The 27,934-nt window shown below is 54.7% G+C and overlaps 2 protein-coding genes across 2 annotated transcripts in view; one reads left to right on the top strand and one right to left on the bottom strand.

Annotated features, from left to right (window-relative positions):
* Slc5a10 (solute carrier family 5 member 10) overlaps positions 1-27,934 on the bottom strand; it is a 47,877-nt gene that overhangs the window by 10,252 nt on the left and 9,691 nt on the right. The window contains exons 6-9 of the mRNA XM_038325682.1: positions 27,261-27,366; positions 26,916-26,996; positions 25,419-25,624; positions 20,744-20,879 (exon numbers count right to left, since the gene is read on the bottom strand). Coding sequence (XP_038181610.1) covers positions 20,744-20,879; positions 25,419-25,624; positions 26,916-26,996; positions 27,261-27,366 — 529 coding nt within the window. The remainder of the gene's footprint in view (positions 1-20,743; positions 20,880-25,418; positions 25,625-26,915; positions 26,997-27,260; positions 27,367-27,934) is intronic.
* Fam83g (family with sequence similarity 83 member G) lies at positions 157-27,634 on the top strand. The gene is made up of 6 exons (XM_038325681.1): positions 157-227; positions 537-1,142; positions 11,545-11,712; positions 18,120-18,244; positions 18,951-20,217; positions 24,988-27,634. The coding sequence occupies exons 2-6, from the start codon at positions 618-620 to the stop codon at positions 25,348-25,350; spliced, it is 2,448 nt and encodes an 815-aa protein (XP_038181609.1). The 5' UTR covers positions 157-227; positions 537-617; the 3' UTR covers positions 25,351-27,634.

Genomic DNA, 27,934 nt, shown 5'->3' with positions numbered 1-27,934 from the left:
GGGAGGAGGAAGGTTTCTGTGCGGCCCGAGGCAGCAAACTGTCCAGCCCTGCTCTGTCTGTGGGAGATGAATCAGCTTCCGGCCCCGCCCTCAGGGCCGCACGTGACCCCAGGTGAGGGCGGAGGGGCTGGGAGGGACCGCCCTTAGTCACTGGCCGTCCAGCCCGCTGCTACTACCAGTGCCTGTGGTTCCTGGGGTCGTCCGCTCTGCACGGCGCCACCTGCCCGGTAAGCGACTCCCTCCTCCGGGCAGGCCTCCGGGTTTGCGAGCTGCCCTTCCCGAAGCCCAAATCGGGCTTGGCGCCCCTGCTCTTACTCCAGACTGGGGCGGGGTTCCCCGGCAGCCCCAGCTTATTCCCAGGGCTCCGCGAACCTCAGGCGGATCCCAAGAGGCGAACCTCTGCCCTGGACGGTCGGCTCCCTTCCCACGCCCCGCCCACCCCGGCCCACCCCCGCGACCTCGCCCCGCCCATGCCGCTCTGCCCCGCCCACACCCGCCCTCTGACCCGGTCCCCGGTCTTCTGCTGGTTCCCCCAGGTGCGGTTTGCAGAGGCGCTGCGGCCGTGAAGCACGAGAGCGCGGTGCCCGTCGGGCGGCGTTCTCATAGCGAGGGCCGCCATGGCCTTCTCCCAGGTGCAGTGTCTGGACGACAATCATGTGAACTGGCGCTCCAGCGAGTCGAAGCCCGAGTTCTTCTACAGCGAGGAGCAGAGGCTGGCCCTGGAGGCCCTGGTGGCCCGCGGTCGCGACGCCTTCTATGAGGTGCTGAAGCGCGAGAACATCCGCGACTTTCTGTCGGAGCTGGAGCTTGCGCGCATCGTGGAGGCCATCGAGGTGTACGACCCGGGCTCCGAGGACCCGCGGGGCTCGGGCTGCCGCCCCGAGCCCCAGGACAACGGCGGCGCGGATGCCAGCGAGGATGCCAGCGCGGCGGAAGGACCCCCAGCCACGGCTGAGCCGCAGCCCTCGCTGGAGTACTGGCCCCAGAAATCGGATCGCTCCATCCCGCAGCTGGACCTGGGCTGGCCTGACACCATCGCCTACAGGGGTGTCACCCGGGCCAGTGTCTACATGCAGCCACCCATCGACGGACAGCCGCACATCAAGGAAGTGGTGCGCAAGATGGTCAGCCAGGCGCAGAAGGTGAGGCGCCAAGGCGGGACCCGGTTCACCCAGCATGCATGGGAACCCCGACGGCTCAGGGACCGCTGACTGACCTCTTGGTTGCCTCTTCCTGCAGCGGCAGCCGAATACCCATCTCTAGCAGGTGGCACTAGGATCAAAGGGCGTCTGTGTCTTGCTGAAGGGTTTCTGAACCCCTCGAATGCATTGCAGGAGTGGGGTGGGAGGACTCTGGGCTTTCTCACTCACTCTCCCTTGCCTCGCCTCAGATCTGTTAGAAGATAGAAACTCACACACACATGAGCTTGCTAGAATGGGTCTAAGGGAGAGGCATGGAGGCTGGTCTGGGGTCCTGAGAAAATCTGCCTGCTTCCTCCTAGCTGTGCTGAGTGTCTGGCCGCCAGCTGCTCTGCTTCACTGAGCCCTTTTCCGTGGGGCAGGAGCAGCTGCTGTCCAGGCCAGGGTGTCTGAATGAATGGGGTTCCACGGGTTCTCACCTGTGTCTGCTTGGGTTGTGGTGTGTCATCGGGAGACTCCTCAGGCCTCGTCTGGATTGCCTGACACCCACCGGGCTGTACAGTGCCCTGGCTATGGGTGGCTGCCCCACACTGACACACTGACACACATCTTGAGAAACAGTGTACACGGCTTGTCCACACAGCCAAACCATAACTGGGTGGCGGGGACTGCGAGTGGAGGCGTGCCTGATTAGACAGGCTAAGGCGTAGCAAACTGTTTTGTCTGGAGCATGTCTGGTGGCAGTGAGAGGGCTCCTAGCTGGGTCTGACCCCCTTCACTCTTCAGGTCCAGAATGGAGCAGTCTGTGTACAAGGCCAGATGCTCACTCTGGGGACTGTCCTGGCTGACAGGGCCTGGGGAGCTCCTGGGCAGAGAGACCAGAAGTGGGTCAGGTGGTCTGGCTGGTTTCCAGCAGGTGGAGACCCTTTCCATAGCACCACTAGCTGAGGGTTTCTACTCTGTAGGCACAAACTGCCTCTCTAGCCATTGTGATGGTGGAGTATTGGGTGGCGGGAATGAGGAAGGACTGGATAATCCTCTGGACACCTGGCAATAGTTGGGAGTCTGTTGCCCCTCAAAGGGCCTGGGGTAACTCCCACTTGTGGCAGAGTCCAGTCCCTTGAGAGGAGGAGTAAAGACCTGAATGGGGCCCGACCTACTGTGCCAGCGCTCTCACGGCAGGTAGGAGGCAGCTGCCACTTTCCAGCTGGGCCTGGGAACAGCCACAGGCTCTAATCTTCTACAGACAGAATGACATAGAGCCAGCCAGTGATAGGGGCAGATAGGGGTGCCTGGGGCCAAATTGTTCCCTTAGGGTTTCCTGTCCACATCCTTGTGACCACAGCAGAGATGTCTCCACCTCTGCAGACCTATAGCTTCGTATTCATCCTGTTCCACTTCTCCAAGGTTATTGACGACACCTGTCGAGGGTGACAGGAAGACATTGATCTTAGTGTGAGCCCCATCTCTGTGGCACTGTAGTGGGTGGCCCTCCTACTGCCTATCAAGGAGAGGCATTGCCCTCAGTTTCCTACATTTGGAGCCTGTTCCCCATAGCAGGGAGTCCCTGAGGGTCCTGAGAATTGGCAGCGGCCATGCCCACCTTACAGAGATCAAGGATTTGTTCACGGCCCTGCTGTGCAGTTTTGAGCCAGGCCTCTCCCTTGTGGGCCCGTGTGAGTCCCTGTTTCCCCACCTCTGCTCTGTGGCCCCCACACACAATACGTGGGGAGGCTGTAATGATAGCTTCAGTGGAGTGTGAGCACTTTATAATCTCAGGTGGTGCTGCTATCTGCCTCTTTCTTTCACACGGTAGAAACTGAGGCCGGACTGGTTAGGCGTCTCTGTCCAAGGTCACTCAGTCCTGTTGTACTCCAGAACCTAGCCTGGCCTGGAAGAACAGTGACCAGCAGGACCTGAGAGAGGCAGCTGACCTAGGTGGCCTGAGTCTTTACCTCCTAACTGCTGCTTCCCAGCCTCCTGGGGCAGGCCCAGACGCCAGTGGGTGCTGACGGAGCGCTTTGCCCGCCCTCTCCTTGCTCCTCCCTCTAGGAATGCTTCTGTCTTATCTGTTGCCACGAGTCACCTCTTGCCCACCTCCCCTTTTCACCCTATGCCAGTGCTAGGGAAACCCCAGCCTCCTAGGGTTGGGATGGAGGTTGGGATGCTGACTAGCCCTTTTCCGTGAGGACTTCTGCAGCATGGCTGCTGGCATTGAGTCACCCTGCCAGTAGTCAGCACAACTGACAGACCCTGGGGCAAGGAAATGACACAGCACACACTCAGCTCACGCCACCTCAGCCACCTCTAGTGGCCATGTTCCTGTCAGGATTACTCTGCTGCATCCTCCCTTCCCTGAAGACTGAAATGGTCTGACTAGGAAGGGCCTGGAGTGTGGGAGCAGGCCCTGGTGCTGCCTCCCTATGAGACTGGACCAGCCCCGGCTCCTCCCTCAGCCCCGATCACTCTGTCTGTGAAGTGGGTACAGGCATTGAAGACTGGAGGGTCCCCTTGGTCCTGTCACCTGCAGGACCTAAACTCGTCTGGAACAGGGAACAGAGAACAGTGGGCCCCCGCATCATGCTCTTTTCGTTGTGTGTCCGTGAGCTTATGCTCTCCACTGCTGTCCATTGGCAGTGAGCTCCCCTCTGAGGCAGCCCCTACCTACCCTCCCCCACCCCTCTTCCACCCTTAGGCTGGGAGGAACCTCCCCTGGGCTCCAACTGCATACCAGAGGCCTGTAGCATCTCGCCTGGGAGGGATGAGAGCAAGTGTGGCCTCCAGAGGGTGAGGCTGGGTGGGGTTGGGCCTCAGGATCTTCCAGCAGATCCCAGCGCCCACCCCAACAAGGACTGACCCCTAGATCCCCTTACCAGCCCAGGGGCATTGTGAGTTAGAGCTTTTCCAAGTTACTGTGGAGGACACAGAAGGAAGCTGAGGTGTAGGAACTGGCCCTCAGCTAGGCCCAGATTTATGTCTTCCAGCCAGGGCTTAGGTGTGGAGGTCCAGAGAAGTTGTGTTCCTGCCCGGGGCCACACAGCAGGAAGAAAGTGGAACCAAGTTTCATGATGCCTGATTGACCTCACATCTTCCTGTCAGGTCCCTGCCTTCACACTCTGGAGTCCTGGCCTGCCTCTTGGCTCCAGGAGAATAAAGGCAGCTTAATGAGGCACTTATTAAATACCAACTATATGCCAGGTGCTGAACAGGCACTTCACCTGCTCTGTGTAGTCCTCGCTGCAGCTCCATAAAGTAGGTGTTGCCTCTATTGTCCACAGAAGGAACCCGGGGTTTGGTGGGGCTCAGAACCGTGGACTGGAGGGTCTGGGCTGCAGCCTCTGTGCAACCACGTCCCATAATGGGCCCATTAGGCCTTGTTCCCAGCCTGCTTGGCTCGGGGCAGTGAAAGCATGTTCACAGGCTCCCGAGCCCCTAGACACTGGGCTGCCAGAGGTAGAGGAAGGCTGACAATGTTGGCCTAAAATGGGGAGCCACAGCTATGCCCAGTCCCCCTGGAGACCATATCCCTCAGCACCACAGGCTAGCCGCACACCACATGATAAAGGTTCAGTCAGCGTTGGCCTACATGCCTTCCACAGTATTGTGAGGGCACTTATGCCATCTAGTGATGCCGTTCTGTCCAAGTTTGTGAGCATACCTACGTCTGCAGACAGCATCTGACAGTGTATGCCTCAGGATGTGTCCTATTTATTCGGTGGCACATGACTGCACCAAAATAGCCCCCAACACAGAGGCTTCTGTGGGCCAGGAGCTGCCTTCTGCCTGCTGTGGCAGCTCCCGCCTTGGGCCAGGCCGCACCTGTTGGGGTGGGAGCCATCAGATAGCATAATCCCAGGTGTTGGCTCCAGACTTCTCCAAGGCTCCCCACCCCACGGCAGGCACCTGCATCTTAATGGGGAGCTGGATTGTGCTCTGCCCGGAAGGAGCCCTTCTGCTATTCCAGTGCGACCCTGCCACCTGCTTACATCACAGCTGAGACCAGAGCACAGAGTGGGATGGAGCTTTGGGTCTTTGGTATGGCTGGGCCTGGACTGGGTTCCATGGCGCTCTAAGTCATTGTAGTTTGAAAGGTCACCCTGAAACTGAAGGTCACCCCCATGGGCTGAGAGAGGCCCTAGATTGCCTGCCACTTGACCACTACTAGGGTTCACAGCTGACCCCACTGGACAGACCCCAGACAGGCTGGTACCTTCCAGGGTACACTCCGTGTGGGATGTGGGGAGGACTGGCTTCAGTGTCAGGCAGGCTCAGGTCTGAGCCCAGTTCTGTCTTGTCTCGGCAACTCCTGAGAGTTCTGCACTTCTGCCCTGGGTCAGTCTCAGTAAGACTGACACTTGCTTGTCAAAGTCTAGGTGAGGTTTAAATGACCATAAGAGAGCATGAGTTGTCCCTCAGCGTGTTGTGGTCCCATGGGAGGTGGTGCTGTGCTGTGCTCAGTGAAGCCAGGTCTCTTCCTTCACTCCCTCCATCTTCATATTCACCAAGAGCCACTCAGGGCAGTCCTGTCAATGTCACCTCCATGGCTCTACAGCCCTGTTTTCAGCTTCACTGAGCCCCAGGGACAAAGAGAAGCCTGGTCTTCCTGGGGTGCAGGGAGTCCCCGAAACAGAGCTTGTGGAGTGACCAGCATGGCTTCTTGTCTGTGACTTGCTGGCCGCAGCCCTCCTCTAATTGGCTTTAATGAGGCTTCCTTCTAATAGGTGGCATGTTCCCAAGCAGCAGCTGGCTTCCAGTCTGGAGAGGGAGGTACTTGGAGGTCCATCCTATCTTCATAGCACTATAGCAGGTAGAGAAACTGAGTCTTGGAGTGGAAAAGGACCCAGGAAGGCAAGGCAGGGTAGGGCAGGGCAGGGCTGGACAGGTTGAGGCAGGTGTATTTCAGAATAAGGTGGGCTCTGGGAGATGGTGGCGTGGAGTCAGAGCCAGGAAAGATAAAGTGATCCTGACAGTGGGAGAATGCAACCCTGGGCTGTCACTGTGTCTCTAGGAAGTGCAACACTCTCTGGTTCCCTACATGTGCATGCTGGTGACCTGCTACTCGTGCTGTGGCTTGGCTCAAACCTCCACTCCAACAAGAGTTCCGCCGTACTACTAGAACACAAGATAGGGCAGGAAAATCATTCTTCTGTCTCCATCCTCTTCCTTGATGGAGAGAGGGAACGTCTGGGCTCCCACCATGGAGTTGGCTGCAGTCCCCAGCCTCAGTTTCTTATCTACACAGGTGATTGCTGCAGTGCATGGCCTGCCAGGAACGAAGTCTTGCAGCTTTGCGCATCCGTTTTTATGTTAGCTTCGGTTCTGAAAGTTATTTTCCTTCACCATCTACTTCTAGTTGGACGGTTTGTTTTCATGTGGCGCTCAAAAGACTTCGTGTGCTGCTTCTTTTCGCTGACTGGTAGGATGTCGGCTTGGCTCAGTTCCTCCATATGCAATGATCTGTTTTCCTTCTGGCTTTTCTTCAGATCCCATCTTACTGATTTTGAGTGATTGGTTTTGTGTGCTTTAGCAGTTTTCCTCCCGTCTCTTTTGTGTGTGTCACATAGTCTGTGGATTTCCATTTTTATCAAGTGAAGAAGTACAGTTGAGTAGTTATTTGGTCACGTGTGTTTCTCATCGCTCTCCCGCTCACCCCTGCAGTGAGCTGAGGCTCCAGCTGTCTGTTAAACTCCTTGAAGCTAGCCAGGGGTGCTGACATCATGCTGTTTCTTCAGTCTTTCTCTGGGTGACATCGGGATACTTGGGGCTGCTGTGTCTTCCATGATATCTAACCTACTATTCATGCCACCCAGTATACATTTTCATTTTGTGTTAGTTGTTTTTTTTTATTCTTCTATGCCTTTATTTATTTTGGCAGGGTCTCTCCATAGTTCTGGTTGTCTTGGAACTCACTCGGTAGACGAGGCTGTTTTCAATCTTTACAGAGATCCGCCTGCCTCTGCCTCCTGAGTGCTGGGATTAAAGGCGTGCGCCACCACCGCCCGGCTGGTGTGTATTTTTTAAAAGTATTTTAGAGCTTTGCTGTAGAACGCAGTGAGGTTTCTTAGAATCAAACACTTTTTGGGGGATGGGATGTAGGCTGTGGGTGGAACCCAGTCCTCAGCATACCTAAACCTTGATAGGAAGGTGCAGAATAGATTTTAGGATAGAAGCAGGTCCATTGGCCCACTGAGCACACCAAGCCCTGACAGCTTTATCACTTCCGTAATACAGATGCTGCCGTCTGTGCCGCTTGCCTGCCATACTGACAAGCATTGGAACAGGGAGCCGGGCTGTTTACATGTGGCTCTTTAGCAGAGGTTTGCCTGTACTTGGTTCAAGACTTCCTTGCTCACTACCTAGGCAGCATCCTTTTGTGGACTGTCCACAGGCCCCATGTATCAGGATGACTTCTGCCCTAGCTTGGGAGACATGAGCTTCCCGTGGTCCTGGATGAGGATCTTCTATTACTTTAGCTGCCCCTTAGGGGCTCCTCCCAGCCTTCGATGTTTCCTTCCATGGGTGAGCTATCCTACTGCTAGCTGACTGCTTGAGGGGCCCTGAACAGCTCTCCAGATGTGGGCAAAATCAGCAAATGGCCTTGGAGACAGCCTGTATCAATGCTCAAGGCAGGATGTTTTGGGGGAGAGCAACCAGTGGAGTCAGGATTCTCAGGAGAGGTGTGTCAGAAGCCGGGCCAGTACCCCAGTAGTTTTCAATTATGTTCAGACCAGCCAAGCACTTGTGGGGAAACCCGTCCATCCACTGTCTCATGAGGGCACTTTGCTCTACTGGGTGAGATTTAGAGACACAAGGGCCTGGAAGAAACCGCTGTGGGTGTTGGGAGCTCTGGGCTGGTGTCAGCACCTGGCGAAGCTGGAGCCTATGAGACTCTTTGAAGAGCAGCTATCAAAATGTCCTTTCACAGACCCTGTTGACATGGCAGGATGCTCCAGGCAGCTCATGCAGACCCCGCTGGGCTGTGGGCACGGCTCTCAGGTGCATAAAGGCAGGTACCAGGGGCTGGAGAGATGGCTCAGTGGTTAAGAGTGTTGCCTGTTCTTCCAAAGGTCCTGAGTTCAATTCCCAGCAACCACATGGTGGCTCACAACCATCTGTAATGGGGTCTGGTGCCCTCTTCTGGCCTGCAGGCACATGCACAGACAGAATATTGTATACATAATAAATAAACAAATACTTTAAAAAAAAATAAAGGCAGGTACCAGCAAGGAAAGGACAGGCTTTGATAGCTGGTCCACCATCCCATTTCATAGATGTGGAAACTGAGGGACCTAAGACAGGAGATGGCTAGTACCAGGCCTTGAATGCTGCAGGAGCTCTGGGACCACACTGCCTGTCTCACGGATAGATGGAAACTCCCTGAGAACTGCCCAGTCAGGACAGGACACCCTTGATAAGCTCACAGTGTCACAGATGAGCTAGGCATCCAAACAGGTAGCTAGGTGGTCTTGAGGCACAGTGCTTCCGTGTCCTCTCCTGTGAACGGGAGGGAGAACTACTGGTTGCTGCATTTGTAAGGACCCTAGAGGTAATGGCGCTGGTGTCAGGAACTGTGGACCCTAGACATCCCAGGCTGGGAGGAGGGGTGCAAGTCAGGGCAGACTTGTTTCAGCTTCTGTCACTGACTGCCTCCATGTTGCCATCTACAAAGCCAGTATATCCTAACATGTCCCAAGATTTCTCAGGGAACCTTTGTGGCCTGACCATGGACAGACCAAGATGTGAGATTTCTGGGCAGTAACAAGAAGCCTTCTAGCATTACCTCACATAACAGAGCACTGTGAGGACCTCTCTTTCCAACATCACCTCAGTCTCTGGAAACACCAGGCAGTCCTCCCCTCCAGCATCACCTCAGATCCCAGGAGCACCAGGCAGTCCTCCCTCCCAACATCACCTCAGATCCCAGGAACACCAAATGGTCCTCCCCCCAGCATCACCTCAGATCCCAGGAGCACCAGGCAGTCCTCCCTTCCCAGCATCACCTCAGATCCCAGGGGCACCAGGCAGTCCTCCCCCCAGCCACCTCAGATCCCAGGGGCACCAGGCAGTCCTCCCCCGAGCATCACCTCAGATCCCAGGGGCACCAGGCAGTCCTCCCCCGAGCATCACCTCAGATCCCAGGGGCACCAGGCAGTCCTCCCCCCAGCATCACCTCAGATCCCAGGGGCACCAGGCAGTCCTCCCTTCCCAGCATCACCTCAGATCTCAGGGGCACCAGGCAGTCCTCCCTTCCCAGCATTAGCTGATAGTTATTTAATCTTCCTTTCACCATCATAGGCATAGAATCCAACACCTAAAGAGAACCAGCCAGCCATGGGACCCTGTCAGAGATCCACCTTGGGGCATAGGTCCCAACAAGTCCATCTTGGCAACCTGTAATTCCTGGATCAAGTCCCCTGTCCTGCTGGGGCACATCTCAATCTGCTGTGGTGCCCACAGCTTGAAACCAGCTGTGACAGATCTGGGGTGCAGTGGGCTGGAGAACCTCCAGGGCACAGTGTGCCAGCCAGGTCAGGCCTCTTTCCAGGGCAGTAATGAAGCTGTTTGCCTTCTCAGGAGTGCTCTAACCAAGGGGGCATCATGGGTAGAGTGGCTTACAGCCTTTGGGATCTCAGGCAAGGAGGTCCCTGCAGCACAGCCTCCCCCCCCACCACACACATACACTGTCATATAGGGTCTTTTCTTCTAGCAGCCTCTGACTTTTGGCAGGCACATAAGCACATGGTGGGCGGAAGCTCTCAGGTCCTCTGTCTCATCTCACCTCTCCCACTCGGCAACGGAAAGTGCTTCCTCATCTAGTGTTGACGTTGTCCTCTAGCTTACCCCTGCCAGTGTAGCCCTGTACCCGCTCTACCACCAGACAGCCCCTAAGTCATGGTGAGTAGCTCTCCTCTGGAGACCCAGGGATCCCCCTAGGGCTTAGCCTCCTTTTCCCCTTCATTCGGAGCAGATTAGCACTCTCAGGCCCTGGAGACCACAGGGTCAGACAACAGCCCTGCACATCTGGGAGTGGGTAGCATTTACTCTGCTTCAGCTTGGCTCGTTTTTTCAGCCTCAGTTTTTCCAGCTATGTGCTGGTATCTCACCTTGCTGTTCCTGAGAGGTTGGAGTGGGGCTGTGGCATGCAAGGCTGCCTGGGGAGAAGGCAGCATGTGTGTATCCCTGAGGACCCCCTTGGGTTGGGGTCTTTGACAGGCATCACCCCAAGTGTGCTTGCTTCTCATGAATATAGCCTATATTGCTGATGAGAAAACGAGAGCCCGGAGCTGTTGAAGGGTTTAACTTAGGGCCTCTCTGCAAGTTCACTGCAGGGCAGGCCTAGAACTTCCTCCTGCTGAGGAGTTTGGACTTTTGTGCCAGATGAGCACCAGGCATCAGCAGGGCCAGAGACTTGGGAGGAGCCCAGATGGGCCTGCAGTGGCTAGCCTAGTGAGCTCACTGTGGGCGTGCAGACACGTCCCCAGCAGGTTCCAGGTGGCCTTTTGTCACCCTGCGTGTACTGCTCTCACTGAAGGAAGATGCTGGCTGTGCTCATGAGCTCAGCCCCCAGGTAGTTCTGTGTGGCTTCCAGCCCCTGCCCCAGTTCTCCAGATACATCAGCCAGCAGGGAAGGGGCAGCACAGGGAGCTGGCAGCTGAGTTGGGAACATCCCTGGTCTAACTACTTGCATGCTCTACTGGGGACCAGGTCCTCACTGTGAGTTCTGCTCCAGTCCTGTGGTTCGCGGGAAACTGAGGCAGGTGGTTGCCTGGGCAGGCCAGGTGTAGATATGCTTTGACCTCTGGAGTTCCACCCTTAGTCAAGTTCAGGAGCGTGGAGATCACTTGTGGTGGACATAGGTGCTGGCACGTGACAGAAGAGCACATGCTGATGTGGGTGCTATCTGATCCAGGTAGGCATCCCGCTGAAGTTCACAGCAACCCAGGATTCAAGGAAGGTTCCAAATTAGTGGCCATGCCACCTGCTGGCCTCTTCCCCATTGTGGCCACATCTGGTTTGTCTCCAGGAATTGGGAAGGGGCATGTGTAGCTGATTTTGAATCTGACCCAGGAGGGCACCAATACAGGTTCTTGGGCTGAGACCCTGGCTATGCTCAGGGCCTCCCTGGACCTTGCTTGGTGGCAACACCAATCAGTGAATCCCAACCTTGTTGATGAAGGAGGCCCTGAGGACCAGTCTGAACACGTGGAACTGTAACATAGACCTTGCCCCTGCTCTTAGGTCATCAACCTTCCTGCACCCTGCTGACATGTCTGCACTCCTCCCTACACCATCCACCTTGAGGAGTACTGGAGGGAGGGTTTTCACAGGCTTGTGTCTTGGGAGCAGCAGGGGTGTTGTTCCCATTGCTGTGCTGGTAAACCACACTCTCTTTCCCCATCCTCAGGTGATAGCTGTGGTCATGGACATGTTCACTGATGTGGATATCTTCAAGGACCTGCTGGATGCTGGCTTCAAGAGGAAGGTGGCTGTGTACATCATTGTGGATGAGAGTAACGTCAAGTACTTCTTGCACATGTGTGAGCGGGCCCGCATGCACCTGGGGCACCTCAAGGTGAGCTGTCTTCCCTTGCTTGTGCAACTGGAGGGCAGAAGTCATTCAGTCAGCCAACAAACATACAGCCTTGTAGACAGTGCCTTATACCAAAGTTCAGTCGCCCTGCGCCTTTCTGCCAGGTGGTCACACAACATGAGTGCCCTGAGGGATAAGATATTCACTACCTCCAACAGTCAGATAAGATAAACACAGATCTACTGCCTTCAACCAGCTGCCAGAGCGCCTGCCAGGTCCCGTGCTACCCATTCCACGTAGGTCTCCCATCTGGTCTGCCTGCATACCTCTGGTGACAGGTGTGTGCTCACGGCCTCCACAGGCAGCTCATACCTCACCTTGAGAGCGCTAACCCCCCGAGAACTCTTTCATTGTGCTAATCCTAAATTGATCTCATCAGTTCTACTGTCTGGCATTAGGATCTGGCTCAGACACCTCTGTGCTGGGTCAGGGTTGGCATGGACTTGAGGTGCCTAACCAGAGTAGAATAGATCTTTGAGGCAAGGAGGCACAGTGGAACAGAGTTGGGAAAGAGAAAGCCAATGCCTGGATTCTCAGCTTCGCTTAGCTGTCTGAGATCTTGTTGCCTACCACTCTAGGCTCTAGGATTTCATTGGTCTGATGGGTAGATAAATCAGTGTTGCCAGGCTAAGACCCCTAGCATTTTGTGGCTTGCTCAACCTCTGTGCAGCACGTATGTACAGCATGTGCCCATGAGTATAGACAGGTCTGCAGATGCAGCTGGTGCTCTCATAGCATGTGAGTGTCCTGGCACTTTACATATTTAGCTTATTTAAGCCCATTGACAACCCAAGTGGCATGGATCTGTCATTCCCATTTTGCAGATGAAGCAGTAAAAGCAGCTGCCTGATGTCACTGCCAATAAACTAGAGATGAAGGCCAGGTGCCCCAGGCTGGAGGCCTGTGATTGGAATGCAGATTCCAGATGGTCATCACACAGGGCTGGTGACAGTAGCAGGGCTTGGAACCTGTAATTTGTCAACATTTGTCAAGGCCCCCTACAGAGCCTTTTAAGTGGGTGTGAGTTCTCTGCTATGCTACCAGTCTCTAATTTTAGGGACTTCTTCATGTGGTCTCCAGGTAGGTTGACCCCAAGCCTCACTCCTGCCTGGCATGTAATTAGCACCTAGAAATGGCTCTGGGGTAGCAGACAGCTCATGCCAGAAAGAGCCATTGTGTGCAAGTTCAGAAAAGGTGACTTGGGACCTGGCTGCGCTGTGGTGGCAGCTCCAGAGCTCCAGGAAGGTCCCCACTCCATGCATTTGCCACACACTGGTGGTGCTTAGCCACCCGTATGCCACCCGACCCCTCACCCTGGTAATAGAGGCAGACAATGGGTTGGGACTTGTAGGTACCAAGGAGTATCCTCATCCAGGCTGACTGCTTGAAGTCCCGGCCCTACAGTGCCTGAGGGCTCTTAGTAGAGAATTCTTGATGACTCCTCAGTCTGGTGTTTTCTGAACTTCAGGACATGGGAAGCAGTGGGACTTGGCCTTGTAGTTATAAGGCTCTGCCTGTGGCTTTATAGGGGTGTCTGAACGCAGACGCTTATAGCTGGTCAGATTAGCCTCCCACAAGAAAGATAGGGAAACTGAGGTCTAGGGGGAGGTAGGGCTTGTGCCTAAAAGTCAATAAGAAATTGGCTTGACAAGGAGAGTGTAGACCTGTCTCTCAGAATTCTTTGGTGCTGCCCACACTGACTCTCTGCCCACTGACCACTGTGGGACTTGGCTCCCAGAGGATAGTAACTGAGAGACACTAAGGCTAAGTGAGTGTGCAGCTGCCAGTCTAGGGTTAGGGCAGGGGCCATGGGAGTCTGCTCTATCTTAGAACCATCAGGACAGGAGGGCAGCTTGCTGGATTCAGTAGCCTGTCCTGTCCCACCCTCTCGGCTTTCTCTCTGGGAAGGTGACCAGGTCTAAAGGGCATGATCCTAGGAGGCAGATATTGTCTTGGGCAAGCAGTAATCCTATCTCAACTGTAGCAGCCTCACCATAGCCCTGAGTAAGTGGTCAGAGGTTCCTCTGGGCACAGCCCTGCCAGGTGTCACTGTGTGGAGAGTCTGCCTTCCTGGACAACTTCCCTGCTGTGGGCTGGCTAGGTCTGGGCCTGTTTTGGTAGCACTTCCTGTGCTGGAAAACCATACGCTGCTCTCAGCCACCCACTGCCTTGTCCCAACCCTGTTCCAACCTGCCCCAGAGTCAGTAGGCCCAAGTTACGTGTCTCCCTGGTGGGGTCACATTTATGACCATGGGGTATCAGGCACCAGATTGGGAAGACACCAAATGCCCTGTCAGGTAGTTACTGGCTCTGGCCTCCATTGCCCATATGGAAAATCGGCCCATCTTCATGCCTTCCCTCCGGCAAGGCTGTCGTGCAGAGTGCAGGAGACCATGGTGGGCACAGAGTGAGACGGAGGATCCATTGGCTGTGTGTGGTGAGGGACAAAGCTCCTAATGCCCCTCAGATCTGTTCTGAATGCCAAGTGACACTAGTTTTCTCAAAATGGTAGTCTGGTAGGAGCCATCCTCTCTTGTCAGTGGTTATGTTAGTGCCACAGCCGACCCTGTTCTCAGTCCCCATATGAAGGGGACTGACATACATAGCCTCTTCCAAAGTATGGGTCCCAGCTGCTCCAGGCACCACAGTCTGTTGGCCCTGTAGGCAGTAAGGAAATGAACCCCTTCGTCACAAATGGGAAATAGGCCTTGAAAATAGTACCCAGCCTTTTGACCTCATCACTTCCCAGAGTCACAGGACAAGGGCAGGGACTAGGTTATCTATGGGGGTGACCCTAGTGCCGAGAGGTACCCATGAGCCAGTGGGAGCCAGGCCAGAGCTGTGAAAGACCCAGCAATATGAAAAGCTCCCTGACCTGTGCAGGCAAACTGGAAAAACCAGCAGCCACCTGAGCTGACTGTACCGCCAGCCAGCGAGGAAACACCAGCCATCTGACAGCCGTGCGAAGGCACATGGTGAGGATGCATGACTGGGCCCAGGTCCCCACTGAGCCAAAGAAGGACAGGAGAGGCTCAAGCTGTGTCCTGCCAGGCTCCAGCTGGGATTACTGGGGCGAGTAGAGGGGGAGGTGGGCTGGACCCCATCCCCTGTCCCTTCTTGAGTAAGCTCACATTCTACTGCCTATGGTGGGGTCTGCGCCACCGATAGGTAAGGATATATGCCAGTGCTTGTATCTGAGCAAAGGGGCTCACCTCACTGGGCTGGTCATGAATCAGGTACTATTGGCACTAAGCAGGTAGAGGCAGGGCTGTCATTAAGCATCACAGGGTTAGCACAGCCCAACAATGACTTAGCCACCATGTCAGTCACTCTAGAGGAAGAGCCAACCAAGAGCACTAACACCAGGGCTTGGAGCTGGGTAAGCTCACATGTGCCTAAGCCCCAGATCACAAGGGATTTCCTGCTGAATAAAATGGTCTGTCCACGAATCAAGATAAGAGGTCTATACCTGGGTAAACTACCGCTCTGCCTCCCACCCCAGCTCATCTTGCACCTCCTCTGGTCCAGGCATGGCTGACCGATGCCTTTACCCTGCCAAGGTCTGGAGTGTGATCTGCTACATCCTATCAAAAGATGAAGATTCATGGCCTCCCTTGCTGAGTCCTCTAGACTAGCCACCAAGTGGGTCTGACAGTTCTGGTTTCCCTGAAAAGTCCAGGCTATCGCAGATGTGCTGCCAAGTTTGCACCTCAGTGTGTCCCGGTGAGAACTCAGTCCCTTCTACAACTCCCTACAGGTCACTAAGCCCTCAAGCTGCAGGTGGCCCTGGTAGTTAGATGCATGCTGCAGGTGAGGGAGCTGAGGCATGGAGAGGCCCGGTCAGTGTCTGGCACTATGTCTGGAGTCATAGACCAGAATTGTAGAATGCCCAGGCCAGCTTAATGGAGACCAGCATAATAAACCCTAGGCCTGTGTCCTCCACAAGCACTTTGGGCCAGAGAAACCTGACTCATTTCTGCTTCCTACCCTACTTCACCCACCTTCACTGTGCCTTATGGAGGTCTGAAAGAGTCTCGGAACCCTCCACCCCACCTGCCCGTACCCAGCTAGGGGCACCCCAGGACCTGAGACAATGCAGCTTTGTGGGTTCCTCCACCTCTGCTCACGCGAGCCCAGACACCTGAGACATTACCTCATCTGGGCCAGGCCCGTGGGGCGAGGCTACCAGGAACAGGAGGCAGAGGGCGGGGGGCCTGGTGCAAGCCCCTGCCTGCTGCCCAGCCCCAGTGGTGGATAAGCCGATGGGTTCAGCGCCAATCCCCACTATGCAGGCAGGGAAACGGTAGCCCAGAGAGGGCCAGAGTCTTGCTTAGAACCACCCAGCAGGTGAGTGACACAACCGGGCCTGCCTCTCACATGGCTGAGTTACTCCAAGATGTAAGAAACGACTTTCTGAGCAGAGAGACTCCAGCAAGAGAAGTGTGCAGGCTGGCTGCCCATGTGGGACAGACACATGGCCTCAGCACACAGAGTGTTGGACAGTGAGACCACAGGATGCCACAGGGCTGGGCTGTGGTTGGCACAGGTGACAGGGAAGGCCTCTAAGATCTTTGTTCCAACCTCTGGTCCCTGAGTGTGCAGTGTGTTAGGTACAAAGTCACGAGTACTAATTGTCCTGGGCCCTGGCCAGCTTCCTGCTGAGCTGGCTGTGGGCAGGCCTGTGGGCAGGCGGGGCCAGAGTAAGCCTGGCCCTGCAAACAGCTTATCTGCCTTCTGTGTCTGGCCCAACAACAAGACAATTGTTCACCCCACAGCTGGGTGGACATCGTTTAGGGACCCACCCAGGGACCACCCCTGTCGACTTCTGTGGATAGTGCTCTGGGCCACCAGGGGAGTCTGGGAATAGGAAGCACCAGGCGGGAGACTGCCGTGGGTGGCACCCTTACTCAGACCACCTCCCTTGCATGCCCCAGCCTCCCTGTTCTCTGCCTCCGTATGCCCATTGCCATTCGGGTTTAGCTGTGCACGGCTCCTGCTACCCACAGCAGAAGCAGGTGGGGCCCCTTTCACCAGAATCAAGTCCAGCTGTGCAGACAGCCTGCTCTTCCGCTGCCCAGCCTCTGTATCCCTCCCCTGGGGTGCTTGCCTCCCACCTTGCCCCACGTCATCCTTTCCCGGGAGCCTCCCAGCCCCTGCCTCCATTCACTCCTCTGCTTCTAGGCTTTCCAGGTGGTTGTTTTGACTCATCTGCCTCACTGCCACCTCCACAGTAGCATCCTTGTCACTGTCATCTTTGTCTGGCACTGGGGGCCTCAGCAGGGGTCGGTGAACAAAGGAACATGTGGGCAGTTAATAACCTAGAACCGCTGAGTGGGTGAGCCAACAGACAGGCGAGTCACAGCTGAGTCTGACAAAGACTTTGTCACCAACTATTGTCTGAATCCAGAGCTCTGACAGGAGTGAGACTTCCATCACAGGAGGTATGTAAGTAGACCAGTCAGAAAGCTCTGGGAGGCCAGATGGGCCCTAGGTCCCATACGTATTGTTCTGTTTTGTAAGCCTCAGCAGTCCCTTCATGCTTAGATTTTGGTCAGGTTTTCCTCACCTGTGTCCACCTGTACCAGCATTGGCTCTCGAGGCACTCAGGTCCTGGATGGTTCTGGAGATGCTATACTAGAGAGAAAGGCCCTTTATGTATTCAGGACCAAGGAAAGGCCAGCAGTTTTGGTTCCACTTTTTCTTTGGTAGGACTTTTTCCTCCCTGGGTCTCTGTGAATCCTCTGGGCTCTGAGGGCCTTCCCCTGCTGGCTCTAAACCAGGCCATGTGATAGGGACTGAAGATGACCATTTATGAGACCATCTCTGGAGCCAGGCCTCGTCCCATCTCCGGAGAGAGTTTTCTCCGAGTGCCTGTAAGGAGTCCAGCAGAGTCAGTGACATGGAATGTCAAGAGTGGGGAGACGCCCATGGTCAATCATCCTACAAGACCCTGGATGTGTCAGAGTATAAGACCCAGGGTCCTTAGGATGGCCCCTGCCTGCTTCCACTCCCCTCCCTCATCTGCCACCCAGCTGTCCATAGGACCTTTCTAAAAGTTAACCCTCCCACTCAAGACCCTACAGCACCCTGGACAAGAGCATTTTCCAAATTGTTCTTGCCACCGAGGTCTCATCTTGCCCCACGCTACTGTGTGGATGCTCTTAGGGACACGCTGAGAACATGCTGGCCCACAGCATTCAGCAGCGGCTTCACCATTGCCCGTGCCTGGCCCAGCAGTCCGGATAGACTGCCCTTCTCCACACCTTGCGCCTCACTCCGGGTCTTGACTCCCCACAAACTGTCTCCAGGCTCCGGGCTCTCTGCTGCCTCCACCTGTGAAAGCAGCGCCTGTGGTCCATCTAATTCTGCCTCCCTGTCTCCCAACACAGAATCTCAGGGTGCGCAGCAGCGGGGGAACAGAGTTCTTCACACGGTCAGCCACCAAGTTCAAGGGTGTCCTGGCCCAGAAGTTCATGTTTGTGGATGGAGATCGGGCTGTGTGTGGCTCTTACAGGTGATTCTCCTCTGGGACTTGGGGAGGAGCTGCCTCTGGATCCCAGTTGGTTTCTGCCCTTAATCCCTGCATGTGACATGCTGGTTATTCCAGTTCATTGCTCCCAAAACTGCTGAGCTGTGTGCAGGCCTGGGTCCACCCACAGTCTCTAGTGACAGGCAGGGAAGCATTTTGTCCAAACAGGCTGTTGTTCCATCCCACACAGTCACTGGCCCAAGGGTAGGGTGGGCTAGGTCACGGTGAATTTGCCCAAGCCCTCTTGGAAGTCACTCTGAGAGCCATCTTCAAGGACAGAGCCAGTTCTGCACCATCATGAGGCCAGGCAGATTTGACGCAGTAACTCTGGGATTGATGACAGCAAAGCCATCAGTGATGGCCACTGTGCTGGGTAGTTCTTGCTACTTGAGGCTGCAGTGGGCATCCTCATGCTGCCTTCATGAGTCCAGTAGAGCAGGAATTTGCTGAAGAAGAGCTAGACATAGGCTCCCAGACTTAGGTTTGAGCTCCCCAGCTGTGCCCCGCCCCCAGTGCCACTTAGGTTGTTATGCTAGGGCCCAGTGGCCAGTCTGACAGACCCCAGCTGGAGTATCCACTGTAGATGTCCCCTGCCTTAGGGGACAGGGACTCTCGCTAAATCAGGGTACTAGGGCTTCAGGGAGACACATGTATTCTGTGCCCGACTTCCTACCTTGCCTTTATGTTGTAGCTTCACATGGTCAGCTGCAAGGACGGACCGGAATGTGATCTCTGTGCTGTCTGGTCAGGTGGTAGAGATGTTTGATCGGCAGTTTCAGGAGCTGTACCTCATGTCTCAAGGTGTCAGCCTCAAGGACATCCCCATGGAGAAGGAACCAGAGCCAGATCCCATTGTGCTACCATCTGTGGTGCCCTTGGTACCCACGGGCACCATGGCCAAGAAGCTTGTCAACCCCAAGTATGCACTGGTCAAGGCCAAGAGTGTGGATGAGCTTGCCAAGACTTCCTCTGAGAAACAGGAGGTTGCGAGGTCCCCAGGGCTTCAGGGCCCCACAGTTGCTGAACGCCCAGGGGACCTCTCTGAACTGCTACCACCTATCCACCCGGGGCTGCTCAACCTGGAGAGGGCCAACATGTTTGAGTACTTGCCCACATGGGTGGAGCCGGACCCAGAGCCTGGCAGTGACATCCTGGGCTACATCAACATTATTGATCCCAACATCTGGAACCCTCAGCCCAACCAGATGAACCGCATCAAGATCCGTGACACGGCCCATGCCAGCACCCAGCACCAGCTATGGAAGCAGAGCCAGGAGGCCCGACCCTGCCCAGAACCCTGTCCTCCCCCAGCACCCAGGGACTCCCAGGATGTGGTCCCAGCTGAGAATGGCTTCCCCCAGGGGAACCCTGAACCACAGGCCCCTGTACCTAAGCCCCGGACAGTTCCTGTGGCAGATATTCTTGCCCAGGATGGTAGTGATATTGGCTGGGCCCTAGAGACCCCAAAAAAGGAGACACCCCCAAATGGGATAGACCCCAGGCTACCCACGACAACCTGCCAGAACCAGGTCTCACTACAGCAACAGTTATCCCTGACCCAGGATGACCCTGATGGCCCGGAGACAGGACTCCCCAATGGGCTGGATCCGGAGGAGGAGGAAGATGATGACGACTACGTGACCCTCAGTGACCAGGACAGCCTCTCAGGCAGCTCTGGCCCTGGCCCTGGCCACCGGCGGCCTTCGGTGGCCTCATCCATGTCAGACGAGTACTTTGAAGTGAGGGAGCGGTCAGTACCTCTCCAGAGGCGTCACTCAGAGCAGATGGCCAATGGGCCAGGCCACCCACCCCGACGACAGCTGAGTGCCCCTCATGTAACCCGAGGGACCTTTAGTGGTCCTCTGAGTGGCAGCCCCCTGTGGGCCCAGGGTCGGGGCAGAGAAGATGTAGATACATCAAGAATGCAACCACAACGCCCTATGGACAAGCAGGCTCAGGTGAGTCTGATCCCTCATCCCTAGGTCTCTGCAATCACCCCAAGAGCCCAAAATGCCCATGCCCTGGGCCATTGGGTCCCTGGCTCCAATGACACCCGTTACAGAAAGATGATGAATGGGGACACAGGGCCGTGTGGCCGGCCATTATTATGCTAGGGGCCTCTCAGTCCTAGAATCTTCTCCAAAACAACTTTATAAAGCACACATTTCCACATACTCAGAGTCACAGGGTCTGATGCATCCTCCCAGGTAGAAGGTACAGTCCCTAGTTTGCAGACAAGGCTCATGGGTGGTCACAGATGTTCCTTTATACTTACAGGGTCACACAGTCGTAAATACTCCTCTTCTGGACTTTATCTAAACTACCTTTCGGTAGATTATTTTGTGCTCCTAAGGACAAGTCCCTCCCTCTTCCTTGTTGGGCAACAGCAGATCCCTCTTTTGTCACCCAGTGGCTTTTGTAGACTAAATCTTTAGAGCCTTGGGTGTCCTGCCACTGAAGGTGTGGCCGCAGCGCCCATCCTACCTGGGAACAGTGCTCGGCTGATCATGCCTGGCATGATCATCAGGCCCATGGGCAGCATCTTCAGGTAGCTGGCTAGGATGGAGCCTGCCTTGGCATGGTTCAGGTTCCGGGCAGACAGAGACCGCTGCACGATGACCTGGGACACGGGGAGAGAAATGGGGCTCAGCCTCGGGGACACCTGTGTCAGCGTCTCCTTAGTGGACCTTGAGAGGTGATGCCGGTTGACACCGTGTGATTGTCCCTGGCCTCATAAACAACAGACATTCACATAAATCCTGGGAGCAGAAATTGACATTGACTACATGACAGGGCAGAGCTTGCACCTCAGTAGTAATAATGGTTACTAGATCAATCCGTAGGTGAATCCTGACGGCCTCTGTTTCTGGATCTGCAGAATGGGGGTGGGCTGCTAGTCAGAACTTTTCCCCTTTTTTCCTTCTGTTTTTGAGACAGTGTCTTACTCTAGCTCAGAATGACTAGGAACTTAACTGTAGCCTATGCTGGCCTTGAACTCACAACAATCCCCCCTGACTCAGTCTCCCAAATAGGATTAAGGCATATGTGAGCACATCTGGATTTGATTTGAAAAAGCAGGAGGTTGGGAGTGTTCACAAGGGGCTAGCACTTGTGGCGTGTGTGGGTCACGGTTTAGAGCAGGAGTTTTGGTGGCACAGCTTGCTCGAAGGCTTGTACAAGCGTAACTCTGAAATGTGCTTTTCCTGTGTTGGTGACAGCGCCTGTGACTCACAGCTAGGAAGAAGCTGTCATCTTCGCTTCCTTCCCATGTGGCTGCTAACACTGACCCCTCAGTGCGGGGCAGCAGACCCCGTCCCTCTTCTCCCACAGTCTCCCTGCAGGCCTGTTTCCTATCTGAACAGTGGGGTGTTTCAGGGAGGCCCTGACGGAGCCTCGCCCTCCGCTGACCTGAAACTCCGTCTGTCAGGAGAGAGAAGCCCCCATTTCCCTGAGTCTGTAACCTGTGCTCCTCTTTGATTGGCAGGATACATTTGAGCCTGAGCAGCTGGCGCTGTGATAGATGCTGTCGCGAAATGGGAGCAGTCCAGGGTACAAGTACTACCCAGCTTACTCATGCCTTTTGGGGAGGCCTGCACTCCCATCCCTGGCTTGGCCACTTCACCATCCTGACCTCTGAACATGGGTACTGCCACCTAGCCAAGCATGGCTTCGAGGATGAAGCTGGTGGCTTCGGTGGGCCTGGCTCTCTAGGACCCTGGGCTGCTATGCACTTCCTGAAGTTCATTTTTTATATATTTTTATTGATATTTATTGAGCTCTACATTTTTCTCTGCTCCCCTCCCTGCCTCTCCCCTCCCCTCTTTAATCCTCCCCAAGGTCCACATGCTCCCAATTTACTAAGGAGATCTTGTCTTTTTCTACTTTCTACTTCCCGTGTAGATTAGATCTATGTAAGTCTCTCTTAGTGTCCTCATTGTTGTCTAAGTTCTCTGGGATTGTGTTTGATTGTTATTTTTTCTGCTGTGTAGTACTCCATTGTGTAAAATGTACCACATTTTCCTTAACCATTCTTCAATCGAGGGGCATTTAGGTTGTTTTCAGGTTCTGGCTATTACAAACAAAGCTGCTATAAACTAGTTGAGCACATATCCTTGTGGCACGATTGAGCATCCTTTGGATATATACCCAGAAGTGATATTACTGGGTCTTGAGGAAGGTTGTTTCCTAATTTTCTGAGAAATCGCCACACTGACATCCAAAGCGGTTGTACCAGCTTGCATTCCCACCAGCAATGCAGAAGTGTTCCCTTTCCCCCACAACCTCTCCAGCATAAATTGTCATTAGTGTTTTTGATCTTGGCCATTCTTACAGGTGTAAGATGGAATCTCAGAGTTGTTTTGATTTGTATTTCTCTGATGACTAAGGATGTTGAACATTTCCTTAAGTGTCTTTCAGCCATTTTAGATTCCTCTGTTGAGAGTTCTCTATTTAGGTCTGTATTCCATTTTTTTTATTGGACTATGTGATCTTTTGGTGTCCAATGTCTTGAGTTCTTTGTATATTTTGGAGATCAGACCTCTGTCTGATGTGGGATTAGTGAAGATCTTGTCCCATTCTGTAGGCTGTTGTTTTGACTTGTTGACCATGTCCTTTGCTTTACAGAAGCTTTTCAGTTTCAGGAGGTCCCATTTACTAGGTGTTTCTCTCAGTGTCTGTGCTGCTGGGGTTCTATTTAGGAAGTGGTTCCCTGTGCCAATGCCCACTTTCTCTTCTATAAGATTCAGTGTGGCTGGCTTAATGTTGAGGTCTTTGATCCATTTGGACTTGCGTTTTGTGCATGGTGATAGATATGGGTTTATTTTCATTCTTCTACATGTTGATATCCAGTTACACCAGCACCATTTGTTAAATATGCTTTCTTTTTTTCCATTTGATATTTTTTTGCTTCTTTATCAAAGATCAGGTGTTCAAAGATGTGTGGATTGATATCCAGGTCTTCTGTTCAGTTCCATTGGTCCTCCTGTCTGTTCTTATGCCAATACCAGGCTATTTTCAGTACTGTAGCTTTGTAGTAGAGTTTGAAGTCAGGGATTGTGATGCCTCCAGAAACTTCCTGAAGTTCTTAACTGCTTTCGTAGCCATGGCTGTGGTGGAGGATGCTGCTGGTATAGGAATCTAGGAGCTGCCTGCGTTCACAGGACTGCAGGATGCATTCCCTCTGTGCAGCCTTCTGCTTTATACGAGGGACAGTACGGCCTGGGAGGGGCGGTGGCGGTGGCATAGCAGAGCCTGTGCTTCATTTGCTATTGTCCTGCTTCCTGTTTTTTTAAGACAGGGTCTCACTGTGTCACCCTAGTTTGACCTGGAACTCCCTCTGAAGACCAGGCTGACCTTGAACTTACAAATCTGCCTGCCTCTGCCTCTCAAGCAGTGGGTTTAAAGGCGTGTGCTACCATGCTCAGCCCACTCTTGGTTACAAAATGGTCACCTACTGTGGGTGAACCTGTAGCTAGGGAGAAGAGTGTAATATAGCATGCAGGATAGAGTTCATCCAGACCCTCAGGGCCATTGAGGGCCATCTGGGACCCAGGATCTGGGATCCCAAGGCCTGGCATCCTGGAGTAGACCCAGCCCAAGGTGATGTGATCACCTTGGGTTAGCAGGAACCATCCTCTGTATCCCTGTGACCCTCTCTAGGCCTCTTGGGCTCCATATCTGCCCTCATCTAGCCACGAGGGCAGGATAGATGCTGACTCATTGGCCTTCATGGGAAATGCTTTCGAATGACATTCTACCCAGAGATGTGTGGCTGGGCCCGGCCTGCCTGGTCAGGGGAAACAAGAGAGGGCAGGGATTAGGGGCCTATCTACTCCCCTAGCAGGCCCTCCAGGCTGCCTTTCACCCTCTGGGGTTGGCCATCAGTCCTCAAAGGAAAAGTGTACCTCCTGCTTCAAGCCACCAGAAAGGCATGGGCAGGAGGTAAAGGCCAGGTGGGAACCTCAGGCATCTGGGGTCCCACAGGAGAGCAACCCTGCTGGAGAGCAACTGGTTACTATAGGGAAATGAAGGCCTAGCCTCCCAGTGCCTCTATCCCCTGGCTGCCCATATGGATTCCCACACTGGAAATCTGTGTGAAGTTTTTCTTCAGTTGGGGTGCATCAGGTGTGTCTGGGCCTTGATATTCAGCCTGTGAGTGGAGCTGGCCCTACTGGACCCACAGGGAGGCAGGTGTGTGTGCATAAGATACTCCGTAAACTGTCACAGCCCTCCTAGCTGCCGGCCGTAGCCTGGTTGACTTATCCTATGGTGGGCTTAGTTTGAGTGTGACTCTAGACACCAATGATCAGTGGACCTATGCCCATCCCAGGACCCTCCCCTGCTCCACTTCTCTAGGGCTGCCCACAACCTTCAGGACAGGTCCCTTATGTCCAGAGAAGTGAAATGGCTTGTCTGAGCTCAAAATCAGGAGAGGTCAGAATTGCCTCAGTCCTCATCAGAAATTCAGGCTCAGATGGAGGCACTGTCACCACCAACCCCCTCTGGTCCCTCCCTCCATCTCTAACCCTATTTGCAGATGGATAGTCTGGGGCACAAACCACAAAGGGAAGAATCATCCATAGTACAGATGAGAAAACTGAGGCACGAAAAAGTAGTTAACCCTCTGGCGAGTGGCAAAGGCAGACCAGACCCTGCCTGGTCCCTGCAGCAGGGGTCCTCTGCCCCCCGCGTGTCATTCATACATACCTCACTCTCCTTTGTCTCTCCAGGGCCAGCACTTCCACCGACATGGGGGCACTACCTCAAGGACCCCGGGGCCTCCCCGTTACCGGCCTGCTGCTGATGGCACCCAGAGCTCTCCCAAGAAAGCAAGCCCAGCCACAGCAGGCCCCCACCACTGGCAGCCCAAGGGTGGCCCAGCACCCCGAATGCTACCAGATCCTGGGAGTCCAAGGCCAACCCGAAACACTCGCCTCCGAGCAGAGCTCACGGCCACCGAGGAACATCCAAGTCCCTTCGGAATCCCATACTCAAAATTGTCCCAGTCGAAGCACCTGAAGGCCAGGGCAGGTGGCAGCCAGTGGGCCCCATCGGACTCTAAGCGCAGGGCCCGAGACCATAAGGAACCCTAGCAGCTGAACTGTACCCCAACCCCACCCCAGAGGGCAGCAGGAGAGGGATGGGCAATGTTGGTGCTCACCTGGTCAGTGCACCAGTACCAGGTGGCCATGATGGTCAGACCAAAGGTCATCCCAGTCCACGGGAGGTCTCCTGTGGAAGGGTCCCGGAACATGTGCATGGCGTCTGCTCGCGGCAGGTGGCAGGTGGTGTTGGGGATGGTCCTGGAGGGAATGGCCTGGGCATATGCTGCCTCCAGCTGCTCATAACCACCGATCTTGTTGAAAGCTGGAGGGTTGGGCACAGGTGGGTTGGTTTTGGGTGGCCCCGACTCCCTGGCTCCTACTACCCTCGTCTCACAGATAACTTCATGCATCAGACTGGAGTCCCTACCTCACCTTGCCTGCTCTAGGAAGGGTCGAGGTTTAAAAAAAGAAAAAAAAAAGTGAAATAGAGTATTTTATTTGTATTTAAAATGTAACTATTACATGAGCATTTTGCACATGGGCCCACAGTGTCCTGTTGGCCAGCAGGAGTCATGGCTAGTCTCCGGAAGACTGCTGGCCTCAGGCTGGGGTTCTCTGCCAGTCTTTGGACTGGCCCTTCAAGGAGGTGGAAGAGGGTTTCTTGGTGTTTGAGTCATCTAGTACTGAAGCCATGACCTGGGCTTCTGAAGGCTATGACTTCAGCAGAGCGGAGACACTGCTGGCATGTGGCCCCTTCCTTCCAAGACACAGAGAAGGGAGGCAGAGGCTCCTCTGCGTCTCATGGTCAGCCTAGCAGGTAGGGCTCAGGCCAAGGGTCTTTCCTCTGAGTCCAGGACATGTCTTATCTACCTCAGGGTTGGGTGGTGCAAGGCCAAGCCCTGGCCTAGCAGTGTCTATAGTCACTCCCCTCTCGTCCAGCCTGTGCATGGCCATGAGACCCCTCGCCTGCAGGAGATTCTGGAAACAGAGGCTGTTACCCTGGGAGGAGCACACCTGGACGTAGGACAGCTTCTGGCATCGCCCCAGGCTCCCTTTCCCAGCGAGGTGTGGGGCTAGGAGCCTAGGTAGGCCAGGGCCTGTTTCACCAGGAATCTCTGTGAGGAGGCCCAGGGGTAGCCTCTGCCACAGGGTCTCAGACCCTGAGCTGAGGTTTCACCTTTAAAACCACCCACCTTAGGACCTATCTTTCCTCCCTCCCTGTCTCCCCAGCTCTTTCCCTCCCAGGGCATCAGTAGAACTCACCTGTCTGTTTCTAGACTAGTGTTACCTGTCCAGCATACCTCCCTCCCTGCAGGCTTTTTGTCTGACGGGAGACAGCACCTCCTAGGACTCTGCACTTGACTTTAAGCGCTGGATGAAACACCTCAGCTGTTTTGTGGTCTGCTAATTGTATGCCTGCACGGCTGCCTGCTGCGAGGCCTGCCTAGCCCTGAGGGAGCCTCGGCAGCACCTCACCACTGCGCCCTTCTAGGCAGGAGGAAGCAGAGCCTACCAGCCAAGGAGACCAGTAGTGGGGCAGATCCACTGTGGCTTAACCTAAAGAACTTCAGGGTGCTGGGACAGCCCACCCTTGCCCAGCCCCCAGACCTCACCTTTGACTGCCAGAATGACAGCGCCCACCACCATGATGACCGTCTGCAGGGCATCTGTGTATATCACAGTGGCCAGGCCCCCTGCCGGGAACAAGGTTGCTGGATAAGTGTCCCATCCCTGAGCTGGGAGAGTCTGTCTGACCAGCATCACCTGCTGGTGGGTGTGCTATCCTTGGAGATGGGTAAGCTGTGCACCAAAGTACCTGAGCGGTTAGCCAGCCCCCAGATCCCTGTCTGACACCTGTGAACTGGCCACTCCCAGGCCCTCCACCCCCATGCTGTGGGAAGGTTTCCCCTGCATGTATCCCTGGCTCCTTGTTCCTGGTGGGCTTTCAGGAACCGTACCTGCGATGGTGTACACAGCCGTGATGGCGAGGGTGAGGAGGGTGGACAGGTAGAAATTCCAGCCCAGGCAGATGTGAACAAACAGGGCTCCTGCATACAGGTCAATCTGGGGAAAGAGAGTTGGGCAGAAGTCAGACATTGTAGTGAGAAAGGGGCTCAGAGTCTGGGGCTGTACTCACTGGCTTTGTGACTCGGCCTCAGCCATCGTTAAGTGTAGGTGTCCCAGGGAAGAGGAAGAGAGACACCCCACACAAGCTGTTCATCACCTGGTGGGGTAGTTGAGGGTGGGAGAGAGAACTGGCTGTGGACAGCTGTGTGTCATGTTCAGATGTATGGCGAATGTTACTGTCACAATAAAATTCAAAGTGGCCAGAGCCCACCAGATAGCGTGTTGTCATTGAATTCAGCCCCTACCTAGGGGGATATGAAAGAGCTTTGTCCCCCCAATTCCATAAAGGACCATGACAAGGAGGCATCCAAGAGGAATTCCCCCAGAGACTCAAACTAATGCGCCTCTGAAGTAGCTGGAAGTCGTGTGGAAGACAGTTCTGTTGCCTCTCAGCGGGACTGACCTGAAGATAGGTGTGTCAAAGGCTGGTCCCAGGGCTTGGCTGGACAGGCAGCCTGGGGACGGCCCTTCCTTCCACCAGCTGTGTGGGGGTCCTGAGCAAGTA

The sequence above is a fragment of the Arvicola amphibius genome, chromosome 4 (genome assembly GCF_903992535.2).
Source record: "Arvicola amphibius chromosome 4, mArvAmp1.2, whole genome shotgun sequence".
NCBI classification, from domain to species: Eukaryota; Metazoa; Chordata; class Mammalia; order Rodentia; family Cricetidae; genus Arvicola; species Arvicola amphibius.
This window is presented reverse-complemented; position numbering and strand designations above follow the sequence as displayed.